Source organism: Sinocyclocheilus grahami, unplaced genomic scaffold (genome assembly GCF_001515645.1).
Source record: "Sinocyclocheilus grahami isolate Dianchi unplaced genomic scaffold, SAMN03320097.WGS_v1.1 scaffold772.1, whole genome shotgun sequence".
Classification (NCBI taxonomy): domain Eukaryota; kingdom Metazoa; phylum Chordata; class Actinopteri; order Cypriniformes; family Cyprinidae; genus Sinocyclocheilus; species Sinocyclocheilus grahami.
Window position 1 is genome coordinate 1,086,695 of NW_015505951.1, and position 20,589 is coordinate 1,107,283.

The following is a 20,589-nucleotide window of genomic DNA, read 5'->3' on the forward strand; positions in this document are numbered from 1 at the left end:
CCCCCCCAGAAGTTATCTTTATAGCTCTTAACGGAGATCTCAGTCTTTTAATTTAAATATAAATGTATCTCAGATGTTTCTTGTAAAAGAAAGTCTGCAGTGTCTAAAAACACAATCCTAAAATTGAAATAAAGAGTGTGCCTCATGCCAAAAACTATTGTTAAGTAGACACTGGATGTAAAAAATGTAGACTACTTCAAGATCTGGTGAATGTGTAATAAATCTATATATCAAAATAAAAATTAATTTGCCAATATATAACTACAGTATAATTAAAGTTGTCTGAAATCAAATGATAGCTTTGTGTGAGGAAAATCACTCTCTCTCTCTCAAAAACTGAGAAAAAAAGTAATTTTCCCTTACGGTGGAAACATAGTTGTGAGCAATTGAATGTGCTGCTTTTACAAATGATTAAGCTGTCATAAATGTGAATTTTCTTTTCAGTTAGCATTGTCTCTTTTTGTATCTTATCTAAGTATTCCTTTGTTTGGGCATTATGGAAGCACAGATGGTCACAGAAGGGGCTCATACATGGACTTTCTAATGTATTAAAAGTTAAATCCAGTACCCGGTGTGTGTGTGTGTGTGTGTGTCCTACGGTGTCCTTTAGCTGGTCAGATTAATCAGATATCTGTAATCCCAAAGTGGATACAGGCAGAGCAGGGCAGACTTGCCTCTCTTCCCTTGTGTTCACTTATATTTGACAGCCCCTCTTTCTCAGTCCTCTTGTGGGAGTTCATGCCACTGCAGCCAGGTCTTGGCAACTTCCACAATCCCCCGAGAATGCATGCAGGAATTACCATGTGCTGCTTCCCTAAAAGCAAATTAAAAGGAAGATTATGGCCTGTTTTTCTGTCAGGAAGTTTTAAACCAGCAGCCCTGAGAGGGAAGGGATTTTATTCATCTCTTTAATCTTAAATAATGTCAAAACACAGAAATTACTTCCTACTTATAACCTCTCAGAATATATATTGTATCAGCCATTGGCCACACTGCTCTCTAGATATTGACATTAACTCCTATTGAATACTAACATTAACATTACCTCAGGACATGTGTGACTGATGTGTGTCTGTGTGAATGCTTGCTGGCCTGTTCTTTGTTTAATGGCCCCTCTGAGGCTGCAAGCTGCTGGACTGAGTGACAGATGGACAGGCAGGGCTTGTGGCCTTAGCAAGATCCCTCTCTACCTGTCTACATTTGGCAATGTCAGGGACAGTGATGCACAGAGCAGTGCACCGTTAGCCCCGCACGGCAGGCCAGCTTGTGCCTATTTTGGTCAGCATGGCATTAGTTCTAATACCTTGTTATGTTTATTGCCTTGGGGCACCAGTCAATCTTTAAATGAGAATTAAGAGCTAATTTCTCTTTTCACATCCCCTCTTTGCACATGTTTTATTGTTATTGCTATTTTATTGTTATTTTACTGTTCGTGTAATGTTCTACATGTATTGTTCTTTATTAATGTTTCAAGACAATTGCTTTGTCTCAAATGTTGGTGATAGAAAGAACCCCAAACCAGAGCTCCCAAACCACTAAACAGATTGCAATTTTTCTGAGTAAAACAACGAACGATAAATCCTGTCATGTGCATTTTAAATGAAAATTGTGGTCCTTACCAGCTGTAAATTTTGTTGGCTCGATTTCCATTTCTGTCACAACGCACTAAGTAGCTCCGCCCATCATGAAATGTCATTGGACTAAAGTGCCGTTCTGTACAGGTATTAGATATATTAATGCAGATTTCAAGTCCTCAAAATTCAATTTCTGAATGATGTATGATGTGTTTACTTGAAGGCAGTGTAAGCATCAAATATGTTATAATTACTTCGCATTGCATTTTTGTTATTAGTAAGGACAGACTGTTACATGGTGGTGGAAAATTGTAGCATGACACCGGTTTAGAACACACTATATGATTGAGGATCAGGAAAACACAAAATGTTGTGCTCCTCAGGACCCTCGGCATGTCCCCTGAGCCGAGGTGGCCCCTAACCCACAGACCAGCCTCATACCCTGTCACCCTCCTGCAGCTGTCATCCCTCTAAGGTCGAGCACCAATTATCTGGCTGTTAGTAGTTTGGCTGTGACCCTGTATGTTTAGTTATTTTTGCACATGACATCTCGGCCAGGCGGTGGGGGCTTTCTCAGAACATGGCCTGGGCTGGTAGCCCCAGCATATGGTCAGGGTGTTGTGCTGTTTTTCGGGAGGTCTATCTGACTGAAGGTGACAGTGGAGAGAAGTAAGGGCAACTGATCCACAGTGAGTGGCAGCACTGAGACAAGAGGCGCCTGTCAGAGAGCCTGCTGCTCAACACATGCTTCTGTACAGGCTCACACACAACATCGCAACATATAGGTGAAACATGCACATGTTTAATGTTTACTTTTGTGCATTTGATAAACCTATGCTAACAAACAAATTGTCATGGTATAATACTGTTTTTATGGATATGCATTATTGTAATACTGTGTTTTTTGGAAACACAATTTCCACAGTTTTTTGAAGTACCATAATGTACTAAATACCATGGTATATGAATTTGGCAATTATTAATTTATAAGAAAATAAAAAACACCAAATACAAGTTTCATTTAAGAGATCATTAAACAATCTTATGGACTGTAGAATAAATGAGCATTGAAGTTTTCCTCTGTGTTTGTGGCATCTGAAGCATCCTTCTTAGCGACAAATGATGTTAAGGAGTAGCAAATGTGAGCTGTCACCAATGATGTTGTGTGCTAATCTCAGTACAATCTGATGGTACTTTTTTTGGAATATCTGTGCTTTCAAACACTAATGCACACACATACATTGGGTTTTTGTGTTTTATGAGGACTCTCAACAGACCATAGTTTTTTTTATACTGTACAAACATTCTGTGGTTTTTACAGTAACATTGCCTTACAAACAAACAATAAATAATAGCATTTTGTAATTTAGTATTAGGGCTGGACGATATGGCCAAAATTTATATCCTGATATATTTCTTAATTTCGGTCGATACGATATAATTCCGATATCGATATGAACACTATTAAAAAAGCCTCAAAAAAACGGCCAAGACCGGCCACAACAGATGTCTGTACCTACAAACTTATGAAAAATTAATTGGCCAACTCTATGAAACTTACTCCTATAAAACTATATAATATTTTTGCAAATAAATACATGTTCACCTTTTATTGGTATTCAGCCTTCATACAAACAAGAAATGTTAGTATGATTATTATAAACTGTTCTGACCAGCAGAAATGTCTGTTTTATTATCCATGTGTGGGGACATTTGGTAGGACACAACGTAGGGAATACCTGGACCACATACTCACACACAGAGAGACATATTACATCTTATCTTAACACTGATCTGATCCAACACAATCCAACAACTGTTGGTGTTCGCTGGTGTTTGTTGGGGCAGTTATGCTTTGATAGTTTTGAGTGAAGGCATGAACCCTGATGAACTACATTTCCATCCCATAACTGACAGCGATGAGTGTGCTATACATGAGAAGATAGAATTGGGAGATCAGCATGTGACACTATGGTTAGGGAGCTGGGTGGACAAAGGGATTGTCACATGACCAATGCGGGTCAGGCGGACAAGAGTGAGGAAGACTTGCCATGTTTGGTCCCTCAGCGAAGCAGAGATGAGGGTCGGTGTGAACGCAGCCTTGTTGAAGAGTTCAGCACCGTGATGGACAGCAGCAGATCCAGCTGCACTTGTCACTGGCTGTCAAGAGCCTGTCCATCCAGCACACAAGAGCGGACAACAGGCGGGGGAGCGGGTGGGGGGTGTAGGACGTTGATGTGGATGTCAGGGTGATGGGGGGGGGTTTGGGAGGTGGGCAGAGGGGTCCCGTCAGCAGCAGCTGAGTATGTGAACAGGTGTGACTGGATGTTTCCAACAGCAGTGACATTTACCCTCTGCCACAGTCTGCCAAAGCCACACTTTATCTCTATCAGCAGAGACTGCACAGATTTACTGCTGTGAAATATTATAAGTCTGTCTGAACGACTCACTAGAGGGGTACTACTGAAAAAAGAATGTCACACGCATGATCTAGTACCGTGAACAAGACAAAACATACGTGTCAAACATGATACAGTTTGAACAAGTGCCATGTAGCAGAGTAGAAGTACATATTGGTCAGAGCTGTGGCCTGGCAGTTAGGAGACTTCAGGCACATTAATGTACATGCTTTTGTTCTCATCATCTTGCTACTTTTGTTGTGCATAAAAAGCTCTAAAAGAGTCAATGTCATGTGATCCACAGGTAGCACAGGACAGAAGGCTGGAACGATGCCAGATTCACCTGCTGATGTCAAAACCCAGCCCAGGTCAACTCCGCCCACAATGCCACCTCCACCCCCTGCTGTCAGCCAGGCAGCCAATCGTAACGCATCATTTACACCCACAACAAGTAAGTTGTCTTAGTACAAACATGCATACATTTGTTTTTGGAACTTGCTGAATTCACGAGATTGACCGACCAACAATGTATTGTGATGTGCCAAGTGTATGTGTGATTGGCAACATTTTATAGGTAGCTAACTTAATAATAACACATTGGAGGCAACTCTATCATCACCTTGAATACTGCAGTTTATTACCACCACAGTAGCACCACAGATAGTTCACCCAAAAATTAAATTTCTGTCATTAATTACTCACCCTCATATCGTTCCAAACCGGAAAGACCTTCGTTCATCTTCAGAACACAAATTAAGTTCAGAACAAAAATTATATTTTTGATGGAATCCGAGAGCTTTCTGACCCTTCATAGGCAGCAAGGGTACTACCACATTCAAGGTCCAGAAAAATACCAAGAATATCGACAAAATAGTTTATACTATGTGCGCAAAGAAAACTTGACTTTATTCAACAATTCTTCTCCTCCGCGTCACCCTAGTGCCATTTTGCCATTTGCTTTCCTCTGAACGTAAACAAGGCACAGCACATGCGTGTTTTAGGTCAGCAGCACCACGAGCATGTGTTGTTTACGTGCAGATGAAAGCACGCACATGCGCCGTGATACTCTCCAAAATGGCGCTAGGAGTGACGCAGAGGAGAAGAATTGTTGAATAAAGTCGTTAGTTTTGTTTTCTTTGTGCACAAAAAGTATCCTCGTAGCTTCGTAAAATTATAGTTGAACCACTGATGTCACATGGACTATTTTACCGATGTCCTTACTACCTTTCTGTGCCTTGATCATGGTAGTACCCTTGCTGTCTATGGAGGATCAAAGAGCTCTCGGATTTCATCAAAATATCTTAATTTGTGTTCCGAAGATGAACGAAGGTCTTACGGGTTTGGAACGACACGAGGGTGAGTAATTAATGACAGAATTTCCATTTTTGGGTGAACTATCCCTTTAAAAATGTACAATGGGACAATGCACTTAATAAACATGCTTATTAGTGTAATGCCAGAACATAGAATAATTTAAATGAGTCAACAAGAGTTATTGTCACGTTCAGAGTATTCAAATAGTACAGAATGCCCTTGCAACATGACCAAGAGTGTTTGAGAGTGTTTGTGTATGATAGTTTGAGCCATTGTCTGGGTGTGTGAGTGCTTAGGATACACAGCAAGAGATTTGTTTACTGCATACGGAGGGATTCGCAGGCAGCATCAGGCTCGACAGGGCTTGGCAGATCTCGCTACCCTATATAGCAATGACGGGCCTTGTTGTTTCACCTGTTCCATGGGTCATAGCGTAGCCTGCTTGCCACTCTAAAACCAGAACACAAGTGCGGGGGTCACATGGTAAACCCACATGTGTCCAGCCTGGAATGGCAAGATAAAACGGGGCACAAGCGAAATGAAAGACCCTGTGTTCTGCAACATGAAGCCATGCACACACTTACCCAGCAGTGTGAACATGCCACCGAACCTGGAGCAAAGCTAGCTTCCGAGGTGAGTTTGCACAATCACATGCTTCTCAATGTCCCGAAGGATTATGGTCTGTAACTCTAAGCCCCCATGCTGTGTCCACTGCTCGCATAATGTTTGTTTATCTGTGGTCATGGCTTCAGGTGCAGGTAACATAAGATATAAGGCCTACTGTTAGGGAGAAGGCACTCAACTATCAGAAGCAAGAATAAATAGTTCAGGGATGAGATGGGGATGGAGTGGAAGTGTTGATGGGGCGGCCTGGACTCAGAAAGCTGCAAATCTGCTCTCAGCTGGTGGACATGTGCACAGCCTGATTTAGACGCACACCTGCTGTTGGAATAAAAGTATCCCAGTCCAGGGGGCTATTTTTGGAAACTCTTTAACACGTTCCTCTTATAGTTGTGTCTTAGTGAGTGAGTGGGTGAGCAGTGGGGAGCAATAGATGAGGTGGGCGGCATGTGTGTATGTCATGGAGAAAGATAGTGAGAGAGAGGTTGCTGCTGGTCCCATTTGTGGTTTGTTTGTTCAAAGTAGAGAATGAAGTGAAGAGTACAGAGCAATGAGCTGCGTTACTGTCATAGTGTATCTGTAGTTTCAGTTTGTTTTTTGACCATTCTCGGAATGCATGTGCCCTCTTCGTGCTATGTTGGAGCTTCCTGGAGGGCGCTTCCCAGGACTGAGATGGAGAAAAAGGAAAGCAAAAGAGTTTGGCGTGACTTAAATGATGCTAATACAAACAGTGGCTCTCTTTCCTCAGTGCTGAACGGGAGCAGTCATTCACCCACAGCACTAAACGGAGCTCCCTCAACCCCCAACGGCTTCAGCAATGGACCGGCCACCTCCTCTACCGCTTCTCTGCCCACCCAGCAGCTTCCCCCTGCCTGCGGAGCCCGACAACTCTGTAAGCTTAAGCGTTTCCTCACCACACTGCAGCAGTTTGGCAACGACATCTCGCCCGAGATTGGAGAACGTGTACGCAGCCTGGTGCTGGGGCTAGTGGTGAGTGTCTAATGGCTCTCTTTATCGTTGAACTGTGTGTACTGTCTACAGTTCTTTTCTTCACTGGGAGTTAAGTGGATTTATTTTATTTATTTTTCTTATCAGAACTCAACTCTAACCATTGAAGAGTTCCACTCCAAACTTCAGGAAGCCACAAACTTTCCCTTGCGTCCCTTTGTCATTCCATTTCTCAAGGTAAGAACAGGCATAAAAACATTAATCTCATACATACACAGTTTTTTCTGCCAGTAATCATGTATAGAGAGACTTTGCATTGCAATGTTCTGGCCAAGAATTGTTCACTTAGGCCCTGTCCACACAGAGGCGCGTTTATACGCAAACATTTTGTATCGGATTGGCATTTCGTCCAGACAGATCCGCCGTTTTGGGAGTGTGAAACCACTATTTTTTGAAACCGGGTCCAAGAGTGGATAAATCTGAAAACTGTTAATTTTCTAATAACAAACAAATCTCTTGCATATAATCAAAGATTTGATAGCATGAACCATGCAAAATTTGTCCAGTGATCCCGAGTTCGTTTTTGGAAACGCTCATTGTAGCAGTCAGGGAATTTGTTTCCCTACAGACTGATAAAAAAAACGCATGCACCCTGCTTTGTAAAACCAGCCAATCAATTTGCATTTCGAAAAAGTTCTTGGCATTTTTATGTAATATGCATCAGACGATGGGTGAACGGTCTGTGGATGTGCTGTCTAAAGTGGAGACTACTCCACCAGAGTTCTTAAAAGTCTTTCTTTATCTGTATGAGGAGCTCTTCCTTATGGTGCACCATATGGGAAGGGGAGGAGGAGGAGGGTAGTGGGACTTTGAGACAGACAGGCAAAGTGACAAACCAAAAGATGGTAGATGGATTGCAGCCAGAATCGGCACACACGTGAACAAACTCACTCTGTATCTCACCCTGACCCCAGATACATAGTTTTCTGTATGTGTAGATGAGTGAAGGCCATTTGATAAAGCATCCTCAGCCTCTTCCAACCCCCCTGCTCTGCTGTGGCTGGGCTGTGCTGATCTAGAGCTCCATATGGCCATCATTTGTGATTCATTAAAATTGGCACACTTGTGTTTACCCAGAGTGGAGAGAAGTGGTGTGGGCCAAAGAAGATTTCCTGGCAGATGTTGCAGTGGGTGCTGTAAGCAGCACAGCTTTCCGTTGCTCTGCCACTGTTGTCTTTACACTGATCCCTTTCTGTCCTCAGACATCACATAGATCCAGGGCTCATACACATACACAGATTCTCTGATGCATTGTAATTCTTTCTCAAATGATTCTGCATTGATGTACACAAATACATGATCAGAATGTGAAATTAAATCACTTGGAAATCACTATGTTGATTGCATACTTAATTGCAAAAGATTTAGTGACAAAAAATATGATGCATCATGACTCCCTGAATCACCCCAACCCAAACACACATGTGAATACACAGACATACATATGTCATTTCTGTGTCTGGTAAACATCCAACCCATTCACATGCTTTACTACTGCAATGCATATAGTGATAAAACAGATTTAAACTGTCAGTCCCAAGTTGGGTGCTGAAAGAATGTTCTAGTACTGAAGAGGCCTCAAGTCAGATGCCACACTCCCCTGACCAGCATAAAATATAGGGACACTTAGAGACAACAGTTCAAAAACACATTCACAAATGTAAAAATCTAATTTCAGCATATAGATATTACCCATAACTGGTTGTAGAGAGATAATGTATCCATTGACCACAGAATGGAAGAATCAAATGTTTGGTGTGGAAAGTTGCCTTGGAGGCCCCCCACCCCCCATCTTCCACTATGCATGTGTGCATGTTAGTGAGATATAAACTACACAAGACATATCTCATAGTGTGAGTGTTTTATTCAAAGCAGAGCACTGTGGTACATGGCACCCAGCACATTGCTCACAGGCTGCTGTCAAAGGCCTGCAGAGTGTTGATGTTACACATCTGTATCATCAGCCAGCTGTGTAGTGTTATACTGACAGCCAGAGAGAAAAAGACAACAAGAAAGCAAGGGTGAGAGAGAGAGAGAGAGAGAGAGAGAGAGAGGCAGCACAGTTCTCCTGCAGACCTCAGCAAGGCACAAACACATGGTGGGCCAGAGAAAGTGTCTGTTTTATCTCATCCTCTTTCTTTCTCTCTCTCATAACACAAACCCTATTAAAAGAACAAAATAACTGGCCATCAGAATATGCTGTGTTTTAAATACTGGTCAGCTTGGGATGCTGATGTACTAACATAAGTTGGACTAACTAATCTAAACATCAAGCCTTATTTGGTTAACCAGCTTCAGAAAAACACATTATAGTTGACTAGATTAACCAGCATTGACTAGCATAATCCAACGATTGCCCCCACTAGGAATATTAACTTGCATAACCATCAAGACTTACTTTATTAACCAACTTATGCAGAAAGCCTTTCTGGTCAGCATTTACCAATAATGTCAATCACAAACCATAAGCTAGACTAATACCAAACAAGGACTAAACAGCATAAACCAGCCTGCATCACCAAAAGACTTGTTAACTAGCTTAACTTGGCTTGATCAGAAAGAACTGGTTAACCAGCTTCACGAACCAGATTTTGCTAGTGGTCCACTCAGGCCCGGCTCCAGAATCAAATCGCTGAGGGTGCTTTTTAAATTAGTGAGGGTGCTTTAACCTTAATATATAGGCTAGCTATATAAAGGTTTTAGTGCCGTCCATTGCTATTGCGCAAAGAGTGCTCCGTTTATCACTAAAAAGCTGTCACTCATCTTAGTTAATCACAATCTCACAAAGTTGTTATAATCAATGAAGTTCTCTACGCTGCACAATGAATATATTATTTACATTGCACCTACTAAACTTCGTTATAATTAGATGATTCGTGCTGTTTCGTGCAAATACTCAGGCGATTTGAGCGGTGAGTGGATTCTAAAATGCCTTTGATTGACCGTTGAGTACAAGGAATCAACAGATATGTCTGTGATTGGCTATTACTCAACGCTGCAAAACACGTTGAAATAGAAACCAATCTCCAAAGTGCAAACCATAAAGCACTGGATAGTTTGCCAAATCTGCAATGAAATGCCATTATTACAGCTTTAACTGAGGGTGCTATTTATTTTGTTTGAGGGTGCTTAGTACCCTCTAGCATCCCCGTAGAACCGGGTCTGGGTCCAGTGGTACCAAACCAGCACTACTGATCCTGGAGAAATGCTTTCCTTTCTCACCCACATTTTATTTCCCTTTCTGTCCGATAGGCTAACTTGCCCCTCCTGCAGAGGGAGCTGCTTCACTGTGCTCGGATGGCTAAGCAGACCCCAGCCCAGTATCTGGCCCAGCACGAACAGCTGCTGTTGGATGCCAATGCCAGCTCTCCCCTGGACTCCTCCGAGATCATGCTGGAACTCAACGAGCATGGCAAGAGACGTACCCCGGACAGGTATACACACTTTAACGCACACAAACTGGTCTTTCTGTGTACCATTTTCATAACAAATACCTTAAGTCATAAATATCTACAAAGTCAAGCAAAAGGTAAAAATGTAGACAGCTACGGTTAATGTCAACACAACCTTGCCCTGGGCATACTTCTTCCTGTCTAGCTTCGAAATGCACACACACTCAATGTAATGAGTGGAGGGTGTGGGAAGGTTAGGCCACACAGAAGGAGACCATGAGGAGGGTAGAGAGAAGGTGGAAGTGAGTGTGGCGTGTCTGCCAGTTGCCTGTGGAGCAGAAACAGAATGAGATGCTCTAACATCACACAAACGCATATGCATACAAACAGACTCGATACATTGGCAAGACATTTAGAACTCTTGACAATCAAAAAATTAATTGTGGAATTTAAAGCACCAATATTTCTGTTTGTCTCCTCCTTTTGTTTTTCTTCAACTCTCGCATCCGCACTGTCTCCTGCTAATTCCCCAGTAGCTGTCCATATGTCAGTGATGTGTCCAGATGGTGATCTTGCTGAACCCCTGCTTGAACTGATCCGGGGGGAGGGATGAATGGAGAGAGAGAGGCAGAGAAAAAGAGAGGGGTGGGGGTAGAGGAATGGGCAATCGCCCAACTTTAATCCATACACCTCCATCTCTGAAGCCTAGGCTTACCATATCACGGCAAGGGCCCCAGCTGTTGCTTTGAATTGTGGGATATCTGGCCACAACTGCAGAAATGCTGCAAAAGGTTGGAAGTTTTTAGGTTGTTGTGGAGGCGGGCATGATGGGGTGTCGTACATGCAGCCAGATTCAGATGTCCAAGCCAACTGCACTCTACTCTCAAGTGCAAGAAAACAAGCTTGCACAGTCCTCGCACACACATGTATTTCATGCTCGTAGAAGGGAGAGGAGCTTTAGCCCTGAATGCCTGGCTGCTGCACTCAGCTAAACAGATTATTATCAACACTGCAGCACAGGCCAGCCAGATGGCTCCAAAACGCCAGTGTCACTGAACATCTGCCAAAGGGAGCAGCTCTCACAGTACAGCAGCTCAGGAGAGAGAGAGAAACGGGTGAGAACGGGAAAGATTAAGAGGTTGGGATTTAACTCATTTTCTTGGTATATGAAGGCTAGTCCACATATGGCTCACAGCTGGCCTCAACATTTGGACACATGAGTGGAGGGGCATAGAGAAAGAGGGAGGTGGGATGGGTTAGACTGCAAGAATGCAAAACTATCAATAGCCCTCTTTCCTCTTGAAAATGTCCTTTTTACAGCATTTCTACAATCTTTATAACAGGACCAAAGAGAGTGCAGGGGACAGGGATGTCTTGCACCCGGAGCACCTGGCCAAACGTCCATGCACAGTGAGCCCCAGTCAGCGCTTCAGCCCAAGCAGTGGTTTACCTGCTCACCCTCCCCCCAATGGCCTACCGACGCATCCACCCAATGGCCTTCCACATCCTAACCCTCCTGCCCCACAGCACTACCGTTTGGAAGACATGGCACTCGCCCACCACTACAGAGACGCTTACAGACACGCAGAGCACAGGGATGTCCGGGATCGTCACCGGCAGACAGGTCAGGGTGATGTAGTGTATAGTATAATAAACCAATAAGCTACTTGGGGCCATGTTTACAGTGACTTTACCAGAGTTAAAGGGTTAGTTCACCCAAAAATGAAAATTCTGTCATTAATTACTCACCCTCATGACGTTTCAAACCTGTAAGACCTTCGTTTATCTTCGGAACTCAAACTAAGATATTTTTGATGGAATCTGAGAGCTGTCTGACCCTGCATAGACAGCAACACAACTGAAATGTTCCCAAGTCCAGAAACGTAGCAAGGAGACCTGTAAAATAATCCATGTGACATCAGTGGTTCATCCGCAATTATACGAAGCTACGAGAATACTTTTGTGTGCAAAAGAAAAAGAAAAAAACGACTTTATTCAACAATTCGTCTCCTCCGCATCACCCTGGTGCCATTTTGGAGAATATCCGCTGGACGTAAACAACTTATGCTGTTCTGTGTCAGCTGCGTCATGCAGATATTCTCCAAAATGGCACCAGGGTGATGTGGCGGGTGAACTAACCCTTTAAGTGGTGTTAAACAAGAATTCAAATTATACACAGTCACAGGTGTACATATATACATGCTGTTTTACAACAAATTTTAATATGGCTAATCCTAACAGAGTTTATGGTTTAGACTTATTATTTTGAATGGCAGGAGTGTAAAGCATTAAAGAATTGCACATACATAGACATGGTTTCTCTCTATTGTGATTACATTGTGCGTATGCTAATGTAATGCTGTGCTTGTGTTACAGCCGTGCATGGAACACGTCAAGAGGAAGTGATTGATCATCGGCTGACAGACCGCGAGTGGGCTGAGGAATGGAAGCACCTCGATAACGTATGTGTGACCAGATGCTTTGTTTGTTTTTTTTTATCTTACATACATAAAGCAGAGAGCATAATAGTTGATAACTCTGATGAGGGAAAAACAAGTTATATCAGATTAATGTGGTTCGAATTAGTTTTGGTTGCTGGTCCAAGGTGATCTAACTACCATAACCAACTTGACCAAGATGGTGCACCAAGTCAAAAACAAGGTCAACTAATGGACATAAGTAAGTGGTACAGGAGGTAAAATGTGTGAAAGACAAAACTGAAGAGCACCATAGTGGAGTGGACATTGACAGACATAAGCCGTGTCAAATATTCGATGGACACCTGATAGTAGATGACTTAGCTCAGACCTTTTCTGGATGTCTTTGTTATGCTTTTTGCTCACCTCACCATTGCCTCTATACAGACTTACATTCAGACACATATTGAATAAAAAGGCCACAGATGGAGTGAGGAACCCAGTGGAGGACGTTCCCACTGGAGAGAGCAGCTGAGACAAGGCTTGCAGTCTGTGAAATCAGGCTTGTTCTGGACTGTATCCAAATCTGAAATAAATACAGCCAACAACATACTCAGAGAGTGAAGAATGGCATCACATGGATAATGGGAGATCTTATTGATGGGAGGTGGGTGCTTGGGGAAGATGGGAGGAAAGAGGAAGAGAGTGAGAGAAGGCTGTAGAAGCATAGGGGAAGAATTAACTGTTTTGGCTTCTCCCACTGGCAGCACAGCTGTTGCAGGGCTATTGTTGCTTAACCACTCAACCGCTCACTGCACCACTGGATTACACACACACACACACACACTCACAAAAAGCGTTCGAAATACCTCATGCTTGTGCTGCTCACTACTGCATCAGCCCGTCAAATAAAATATAGCATCTTTTTTTATTAGTAATGGCCAAAGAAGTTGCAATGTGGAAGTGTTATTGTGGACTTTAGGATGTAACTGGTCTAATGTTGGTTCATAACATCCTCTTCTACTATTTCCCATTTCTTTCTATCTCTCTATAGTTGCTGAACTGTATCATGGATATGGTGGAGAAGACGCGGCGTTCCCTCACCGTGCTGCGACGCTGCCAGGAGGCGGACCGTGAGGAGATGAACCACTGGATCCGTCGCTATAGCGATGTGGAGGATATGAAAAAAGGTGGGAGCTCCACCCAGCGACCTCCTCCTCTTCCTCCCCACCACAACTCTTCCTCCTCCAACACTCCTAACAGCAGCGACACACAACCGCTAGGTACATGCACCGCTGCAGATGCAGCCGCAGATGCTCGGCACGCAGCATGTCTCACACATTCTTAGCGACCACCCTCGTCTAAGTGGTTTCCATTAGCCAACACACCTCTCAGATTAATGTGATTTAAAACTAAACATAACAAAAATCCGACCAGTCTTTTTAGGTGACCAGTCAGAAGTCAGAAAGAGCTTTATTACCAACTTATGTTTACACACACAAGGAATTTGACTTGATGACAGGAGCTTCCAGTGCAGAAGAAAGTACGGACATAGTGCAACATACTGTACATGATAGTGCAGACATACACAGGAATAAAACAGTAGAAATGGGATATAACACTAATATAAGTAAAATAAATAAATAATGCACTATATACAGACGTAGAAATGTAGGAAAAAATTTTAATTGTTTAAATGAATGTACCGATGTTATTTACAAGTGTGCAGTTTACATATGTACCTCGAATTCGAATAGTCGAATTCTATGTATAAATAATGTATAAATATGTCATTTATGATGGGAAATGTATAGGCATGTGATCCCACTTACCTTACCTTACAGTTTATCTTTGCCCTACCATTTCTTGTCTATAGCCACTGCCAAGGCATGGGGCAGCTAATTCTTGTCTGTCACACCATGTCCTAACCCACCCTGTTCCTAGGGACTCAAAGTACTGTATTTGGGTGTCTCTGTAAGCTAGCACATCTGATTCCACTAAAAAAAGTAATTAGTAAAGTGATCTATGATTTGAATTAGGTGTCATGTAAGGGAGATATCCAAAATGTTCAGTACTATAGGTTCCTGAGAATAGTGTTGGGAAACACTGTCCTAACCAAGCACAACGAGTAATTTTTATTGTCACTGAAAGCAAAAATAATGCACGACACTGCCAGACACAACATATTCAATGTTTAAGAGGGATTTTGTACCAATGAAATTTCACTGTAATAGCGTCTACCCAGTGTAATGAAACAGACAAATAAAACAAGCAGCCAAGTAAACTGTCGATATTTATGATTGCAGTAATTAGGACTAAACCATTTTTTGCATCACATCTGGTAAGGATATCCTTGTCAACCTCCAAAAGCATGTCATGATTTCAAAGTTGCACTATATTGTTTTGTTTTTTTCCACGTCTAAGGGAGTATACAATGCTTTTCTCTCATCCAGGTGAACTCAAGTCGCTTTTTTCATGTTCTTTTACAGAAATCCACAGAGACTTCCTGCACCGGCCCCCGTCAGGCTACCTACCCGAGGAGATCTGGCGGAAGGCTGGTAAGTGCATTTGGACAGTGCATTGTCTACTGTCACCTACTTCCATACGTGCACACAGACATATGCACACAGGCCTGCAGGGACTCACAGCCGTAGTTATGCAAGGCCAGGAGCGGGAAAGGCCGTTGAGTTCCGTTATTGTTAAGAGCTCTCCATCTGTCACGACCATGAAAGACAACAGCAGTTAAAGCTGCAGTGAGAATGCAGTAACCTGCCGCAGTCAACAGCAGAGCAGCACAGGTAGGGCCAATAAACCTGACCCTGCCCGAAGAAAGAAAGAAAGAAAGAGAAAGAAAGAAAGAAAGAAAGAAAGAAAGAAAGAAAGAAAGAAAGAAAGAAAGAAAGAAAAGTGAGAGAAAAGCACAGCTGGATTGTTCTTGTTCACTAGAGTCTGTTTTATTACTGTAGTTAGATATATAGTAAAAGGTTTAGGGGGCTGTACATAAGCCTGCTTGCCCTCTGTGCCATGTAGGTCACACACAATACTGATGGGGTCAGCCAGAGCACAGGTGGTGTCACTCGCCCAAAGGTCAGAGATCAAAGGGCACTTATTAACTGTGACCCACACTAGTAACATTACAGCTAAGTAAAATCAATATGCCATTACTAATTTAAAATGCTGGAATAATGCTGCTGTTGTCTGCAAAACTTAGCTGCAGTTTCACTGTGACAAAAGCCTTTTTAACTGCAGTTGTTTTTCATGCAGGTGCTACAAGTATCCCGCTCTCGCCAGCATTAAAGCAACTCCAGAACAAGCAGGGTGAGTAACAGCACCCGCATTACAAACCAACCTGCTCTTTTTTCATTTTATTGCATAGATGGCCCTGTATAATTTTTCAAGTTATGGCTAAAAAAAAATGTGCAGGTGTTTCTCCTAAAATACCTAATGCAAACAAATATTGACATGTATTAAGAGTGCAGAACTATTAAATTAATGTGGACAGCATAGCTCAAACAAATCAGACTTTGACGTATTTGATGAAAAATATTTGAAATCCTATTGAGATTTTTTGGTGGAGTGTAAACCATAGTTTAAAGCATTGACAGTTCTCTTCTGAAACTTCCAGAGGTAAACCGAAAACTGAGATTAGCTACTAAAAGTGAGACTACTAGGATTTACGGAGGACCTTTTTCGGAGGATAAATGTTTTTAGAAACTGCCAATTCATTGCAGTCTATGGGAATTAATTGAGATATTAAAGGAGTGCCAAACATGAATATTCTTACCTGTGGGTGTCTAGATTTTCATGTCCTTCGGCCTTTGGTGAGGCCTGTCTTTGAAAATGCAAGAGAATAGCAAAAGGAAAAAAAAAAACACTGTCATATCCCTGTGGGATTAAAACGTTAATATTGCCGCCCCATGTTTTCCATTATGTGCCAATTGCTCTAGCATCTGCTCCCAAGTCTCCTTGATAAAAATTAATTAAATTTGCAAACTAATTTTAGTGGTGCATGTTCCGATTCTGATTAAGCAGTCTAGTGTTTTCAAAGATACAGAAAAACTGGCGAGAACCAAAAAGATTAAGAAAAAAGCAAAGAAGTGAAGAATGAAGGCAGAGACAGGATGAAAAAATGAGGAGATGTGTGTGGGAGGTGCAGAGAGAACAAACTGAATACTAACTAGCTTTCCAGCTGAGACAGTAGTGATGTAGATGAAAACACACACACATTCACTCAGTCAGTCAGTAGCCTGAGGCAAAACTCTATGGAGAATTGAATGGAGGGTGTGTTATGACAGATATTTATGAGCGGGTTCCTCACAACCAGCTTTCTAGAGTAAACACACTATGGGGCAAAGAGTATAGAGCCCAGACATGTGAAAAATCTGCAATAAGAATGTTTGTGTGTGTGTGTGTGTGTGTGTGTGTACACCCTGCAGCAATACACATGCATTCACCAAGCACATCATATCCTGACAGATTCTGAAATCACCCACATTCTGTCTAAACCATTACCCCACAAAAAAGTAGACAGCATTCTAACATAAATGGAACTTTAAAAGTGACTGTTTTTAAAGATTCCGCATAGGAAACTCCTTATGTGAGGTGCATGAGAATTTGGTATTTGGTGTTAGCATGTTGCTAAACTAACAACGTGATACTAAAATAATCATTTCACACAAAAATACTGGGTAAAATAATTCATTTTAAATTTTATTTTACAATGATTATTTTCCATACTGAATGCAATACAAATGTATATATAATTATTTGTAGTCTTAAAACGCCTACCATTTTAGATACATTGATCTGCTTGTCACAACGCAACTCTGTTGAAAAAACCAGCATATGCTGGTTAGGTATGTTTTGATGCTGGGATGCTGGTTTAAGCTGGTCCTTTGCTGGTTTACGCTGGTCCTTTGCTGGTTTAAGCTGGTCCTTTGCTGGTTTATGCTGGTCCTTTGCTGGTTTATGCTGGTCCTTTTGCTGGTTTATGCTGGTCCTTTTGCTGGTTTATGCTGGTCCTTTTGCTGGTTTATGCTGGTCCTTTTGCTGGTTTATGCTGGTCCAAACCAGCAAAAGGACCAGCATAAACCAGCAAAGGACCAGCTTAAACCAGCATCCCAGCGTCAAAACATACCTAACCAGCATGTGCTGGTTTTTTCAACAGGGAAACTGGGGTTGCTTTTTCAGCAAATGATGGATGCAATGCTGCATTAGATTTTGGCCAAATATTTTAAGACAGCATGCATCTATTGTTTGGGACAGCCTTCACATGGGAAATGTCACTCTGATGCCCTAAAATGTGGTTTAGGTCACCTAGCTCACTAGGTTTTAGAATTTATGTTAAATGTTCACATTTAAAAAGGCCAAGGAAAGACAATGGGGCACAAGGAACCCTAATGTTCAGAATGCTAATGAGTCAGGTGTTAGATTTCTATTTTAGACAACACCCGTACACACATTCACACCTGCGTGTCCTGAAAACACACGTAGGCCTATATATGTGCACACACAAACATTTACTCTCAAACAATGGCATTTGGTAGAACAATGGTAGAGCAAGGTTTGCCACTAGTCATCCTGGTTTTCCTTCTTCTATATGGAACGATCCAGCCTCAGTAATGAAGTTGTGCATTTGTTCTGCCATTTATCCACTTAGTAAAAAAATATGAAATATTTAATAATGTATTGTTAGGTACATAGGCAAGCTTGTGAACAACCTTTCAAGATGTCTACTGCCTATCAACACTAGAAATAATTGTAACCACTGTTGTTCGGATCAATTATTAATAGCTTATTTTTCTGACAGAATGTTTTAAATCTTGGATGATGTACATCTGTTTGGAGAGATGCAACTAGCTGAAAGCTTTGAGTGCCTCAATAAAGGATGTTGTGAGGAACAGCAGTGGTCTACGGGGATAATGTCTTATTTTTTTCTCTTGATATTCCTTCCTCATTTCCAGAAGAGGCAGTAAATGAAGTGAAGAGACAGGCCATGTCAGAGCTGCAGAAGGCGGTGTCGGATGCTGAGAGGAAAGCTCACGAGATGATCTCTGCTGAGCGCTCCAAGATGGAGAGAGCTCTGGCCGAGGCTAAGAGACAGGCCTCTGAGGATGCACTGACTGTCATTAACCAGCAGGAGGACTCCAGTGAAGTAAGTACCACACGTAGCCAATGTTCAGAATAGATGACTAGTATACTGCATACTATTGGATATTGCTTCAATTCATTCGTCACACTAAAGACAATGTTCTCTGGTTGTTCACTGCCCATTTTGGCAAAGGCAGCAGGTCATCTAGGTATTTTACACATACTGTATAGTGTACATACCACTGTTGGTCACAGACAAGACAGGGGGTCTGTTAAAACTCAATGGGCTCAGGGGAGACAAGAAAGACTCCAGCTTTAACTTTACACTGCTGGACAGTGTTTCTTTAGAAAAACAAGTGATTTATAACAATTTTTTTGTTTTGTAATATTTGCATTATTTTTGTACTACAAATATTTTTTTTCTAATACAATATTTTGAGGAGGCACTGCCTCCCTTGCCTCCTCAAAGGAAATGAAGTATTACTATATGATAATTTGCCATTTGGAAACATATCCACATATTAACATGCAACATTAAATACAATAAGTCTCATAAGATACTGTATTCTGTGTTTAAGTGTATTCTTTATCATGGCATGGAGATTGATATTTGTTTGTAAGGCAATCATAAAACAGTCCTCGTTCATCTCCCTCCTACAGAGCTGCTGGAACTGTGGTCGCAAGGCTAGTGAGACGTGCAGCGGATGCAACACTGCACGCTACTGTGGTTCTTTCTGTCAGCACAAGGACTGGGAGAAGCACCATCACGTATGCGGCCAGGGCCTGCCCGGGAGTAGCAGCGTGCCACTCGGGACACCATCTACCACCTCCATCTCCTCCTCGTCCAGTGCGCCCCCCACACACTCCGAGAGCACCCCTCCAGGCCCCTTGTCCCTGGTGGGGCAAACCAGCAGCAGTGGCAGTCCCAAGGAAGCCAGCTCCAGCAGCGTTTCTCGCTCAACCACTCCAGCAACACCCGCCCTGATGGATTCCTCGTCCCGCTGACTGATGAACCCCAAATCTTAACCCATGCCCAGCCACGTCTACTGCTGCTACAGCATTCTTCATCCAAAACAAACTGAGGAACCTCCACCATACTTAACATCCTCTCAAAATGAACTACGGCAACCTGGCTTCCACATCTAAATTAAGATCTTGTTTTCTCAATCTCCAAAAAAACCATCAAGGCTCAGATTCCTTCACAAAAGGATCTACTGTGTTTAAAGGCACAATATGTAAGATTTTTTTATGAAAATATCCCAAAACCACTAGAACAGTGTTCTATATTTTGCTGACCTGTGTACTTAAATTATCCCAAATGTTTTGAAGATTAAATCCAGAGAAATAAGCAATTTTAACTAGTGTAACGGACCGTGTCCATAGTGTCATTGCATCGCCTGCCAATGACGTCATAACCCCTTGATTTTTCCGGTTTTATTTTGTTGAAAACATGGAAACCCCAAAGACACTTTAATATGTTATGCATTTTATTAGACAGGTGACGAACGCACAGAGTAGCATTATAACGGAACTTTCAATACACTCAAATGTATCTAGTATAAAACAGCGCTGTTTTACCCCACATACGCATGACCAGAAGAAGCAGAAGCAGTCGACTGTGGCATAATAAAAGCTCTGCTGCTATCGAGCCGTGTATCGCACTCGTCTTTCATTAGCAATCACTCCAGCGGCCTCGTTTCGCTTCCACGACTTTTAGCCCCACCCTGCTTCATACTACAGTGACCTTAATAAGTCTTTAATACATTAGCTCATC

General features: G+C 42.2%; 1 protein-coding gene across 3 annotated transcripts in view; it reads left to right on the forward strand.

Moving 5' to 3' along the window:
* Window positions 1-20,181, forward strand: part of cbfa2t3 (CBFA2/RUNX1 partner transcriptional co-repressor 3) — a 35,410-nt gene extending 15,229 nt beyond the window's left edge. Inside the window, exons 2-12 of one of the 3 annotated variants that reach the window (XM_016245912.1) lie at window positions 4,278-4,424; window positions 6,657-6,898; window positions 7,004-7,093; window positions 10,169-10,350; window positions 11,652-11,932; window positions 12,685-12,770; window positions 13,780-14,008; window positions 15,215-15,283; window positions 15,990-16,043; window positions 18,689-18,879; window positions 19,476-20,181. In XM_016245912.1, the coding sequence (XP_016101398.1) occupies window positions 4,304-4,424; window positions 6,657-6,898; window positions 7,004-7,093; window positions 10,169-10,350; window positions 11,652-11,932; window positions 12,685-12,770; window positions 13,780-14,008; window positions 15,215-15,283; window positions 15,990-16,043; window positions 18,689-18,879; window positions 19,476-19,820 (1,890 nt within the window). In that variant the 5' untranslated portion in view covers window positions 4,278-4,303 and the 3' untranslated portion in view covers window positions 19,821-20,181. The remainder of the gene's footprint in view (window positions 1-4,277; window positions 4,425-6,656; window positions 6,899-7,003; window positions 7,094-10,168; window positions 10,351-11,651; window positions 11,933-12,684; window positions 12,771-13,779; window positions 14,009-15,214; window positions 15,284-15,989; window positions 16,044-18,688; window positions 18,880-19,475) is intronic. The other 2 variants (XM_016245914.1, XM_016245913.1) reach the window with 2 other exon arrangements.
* Window positions 20,182-20,589: the final 408 nt, after the last annotated feature.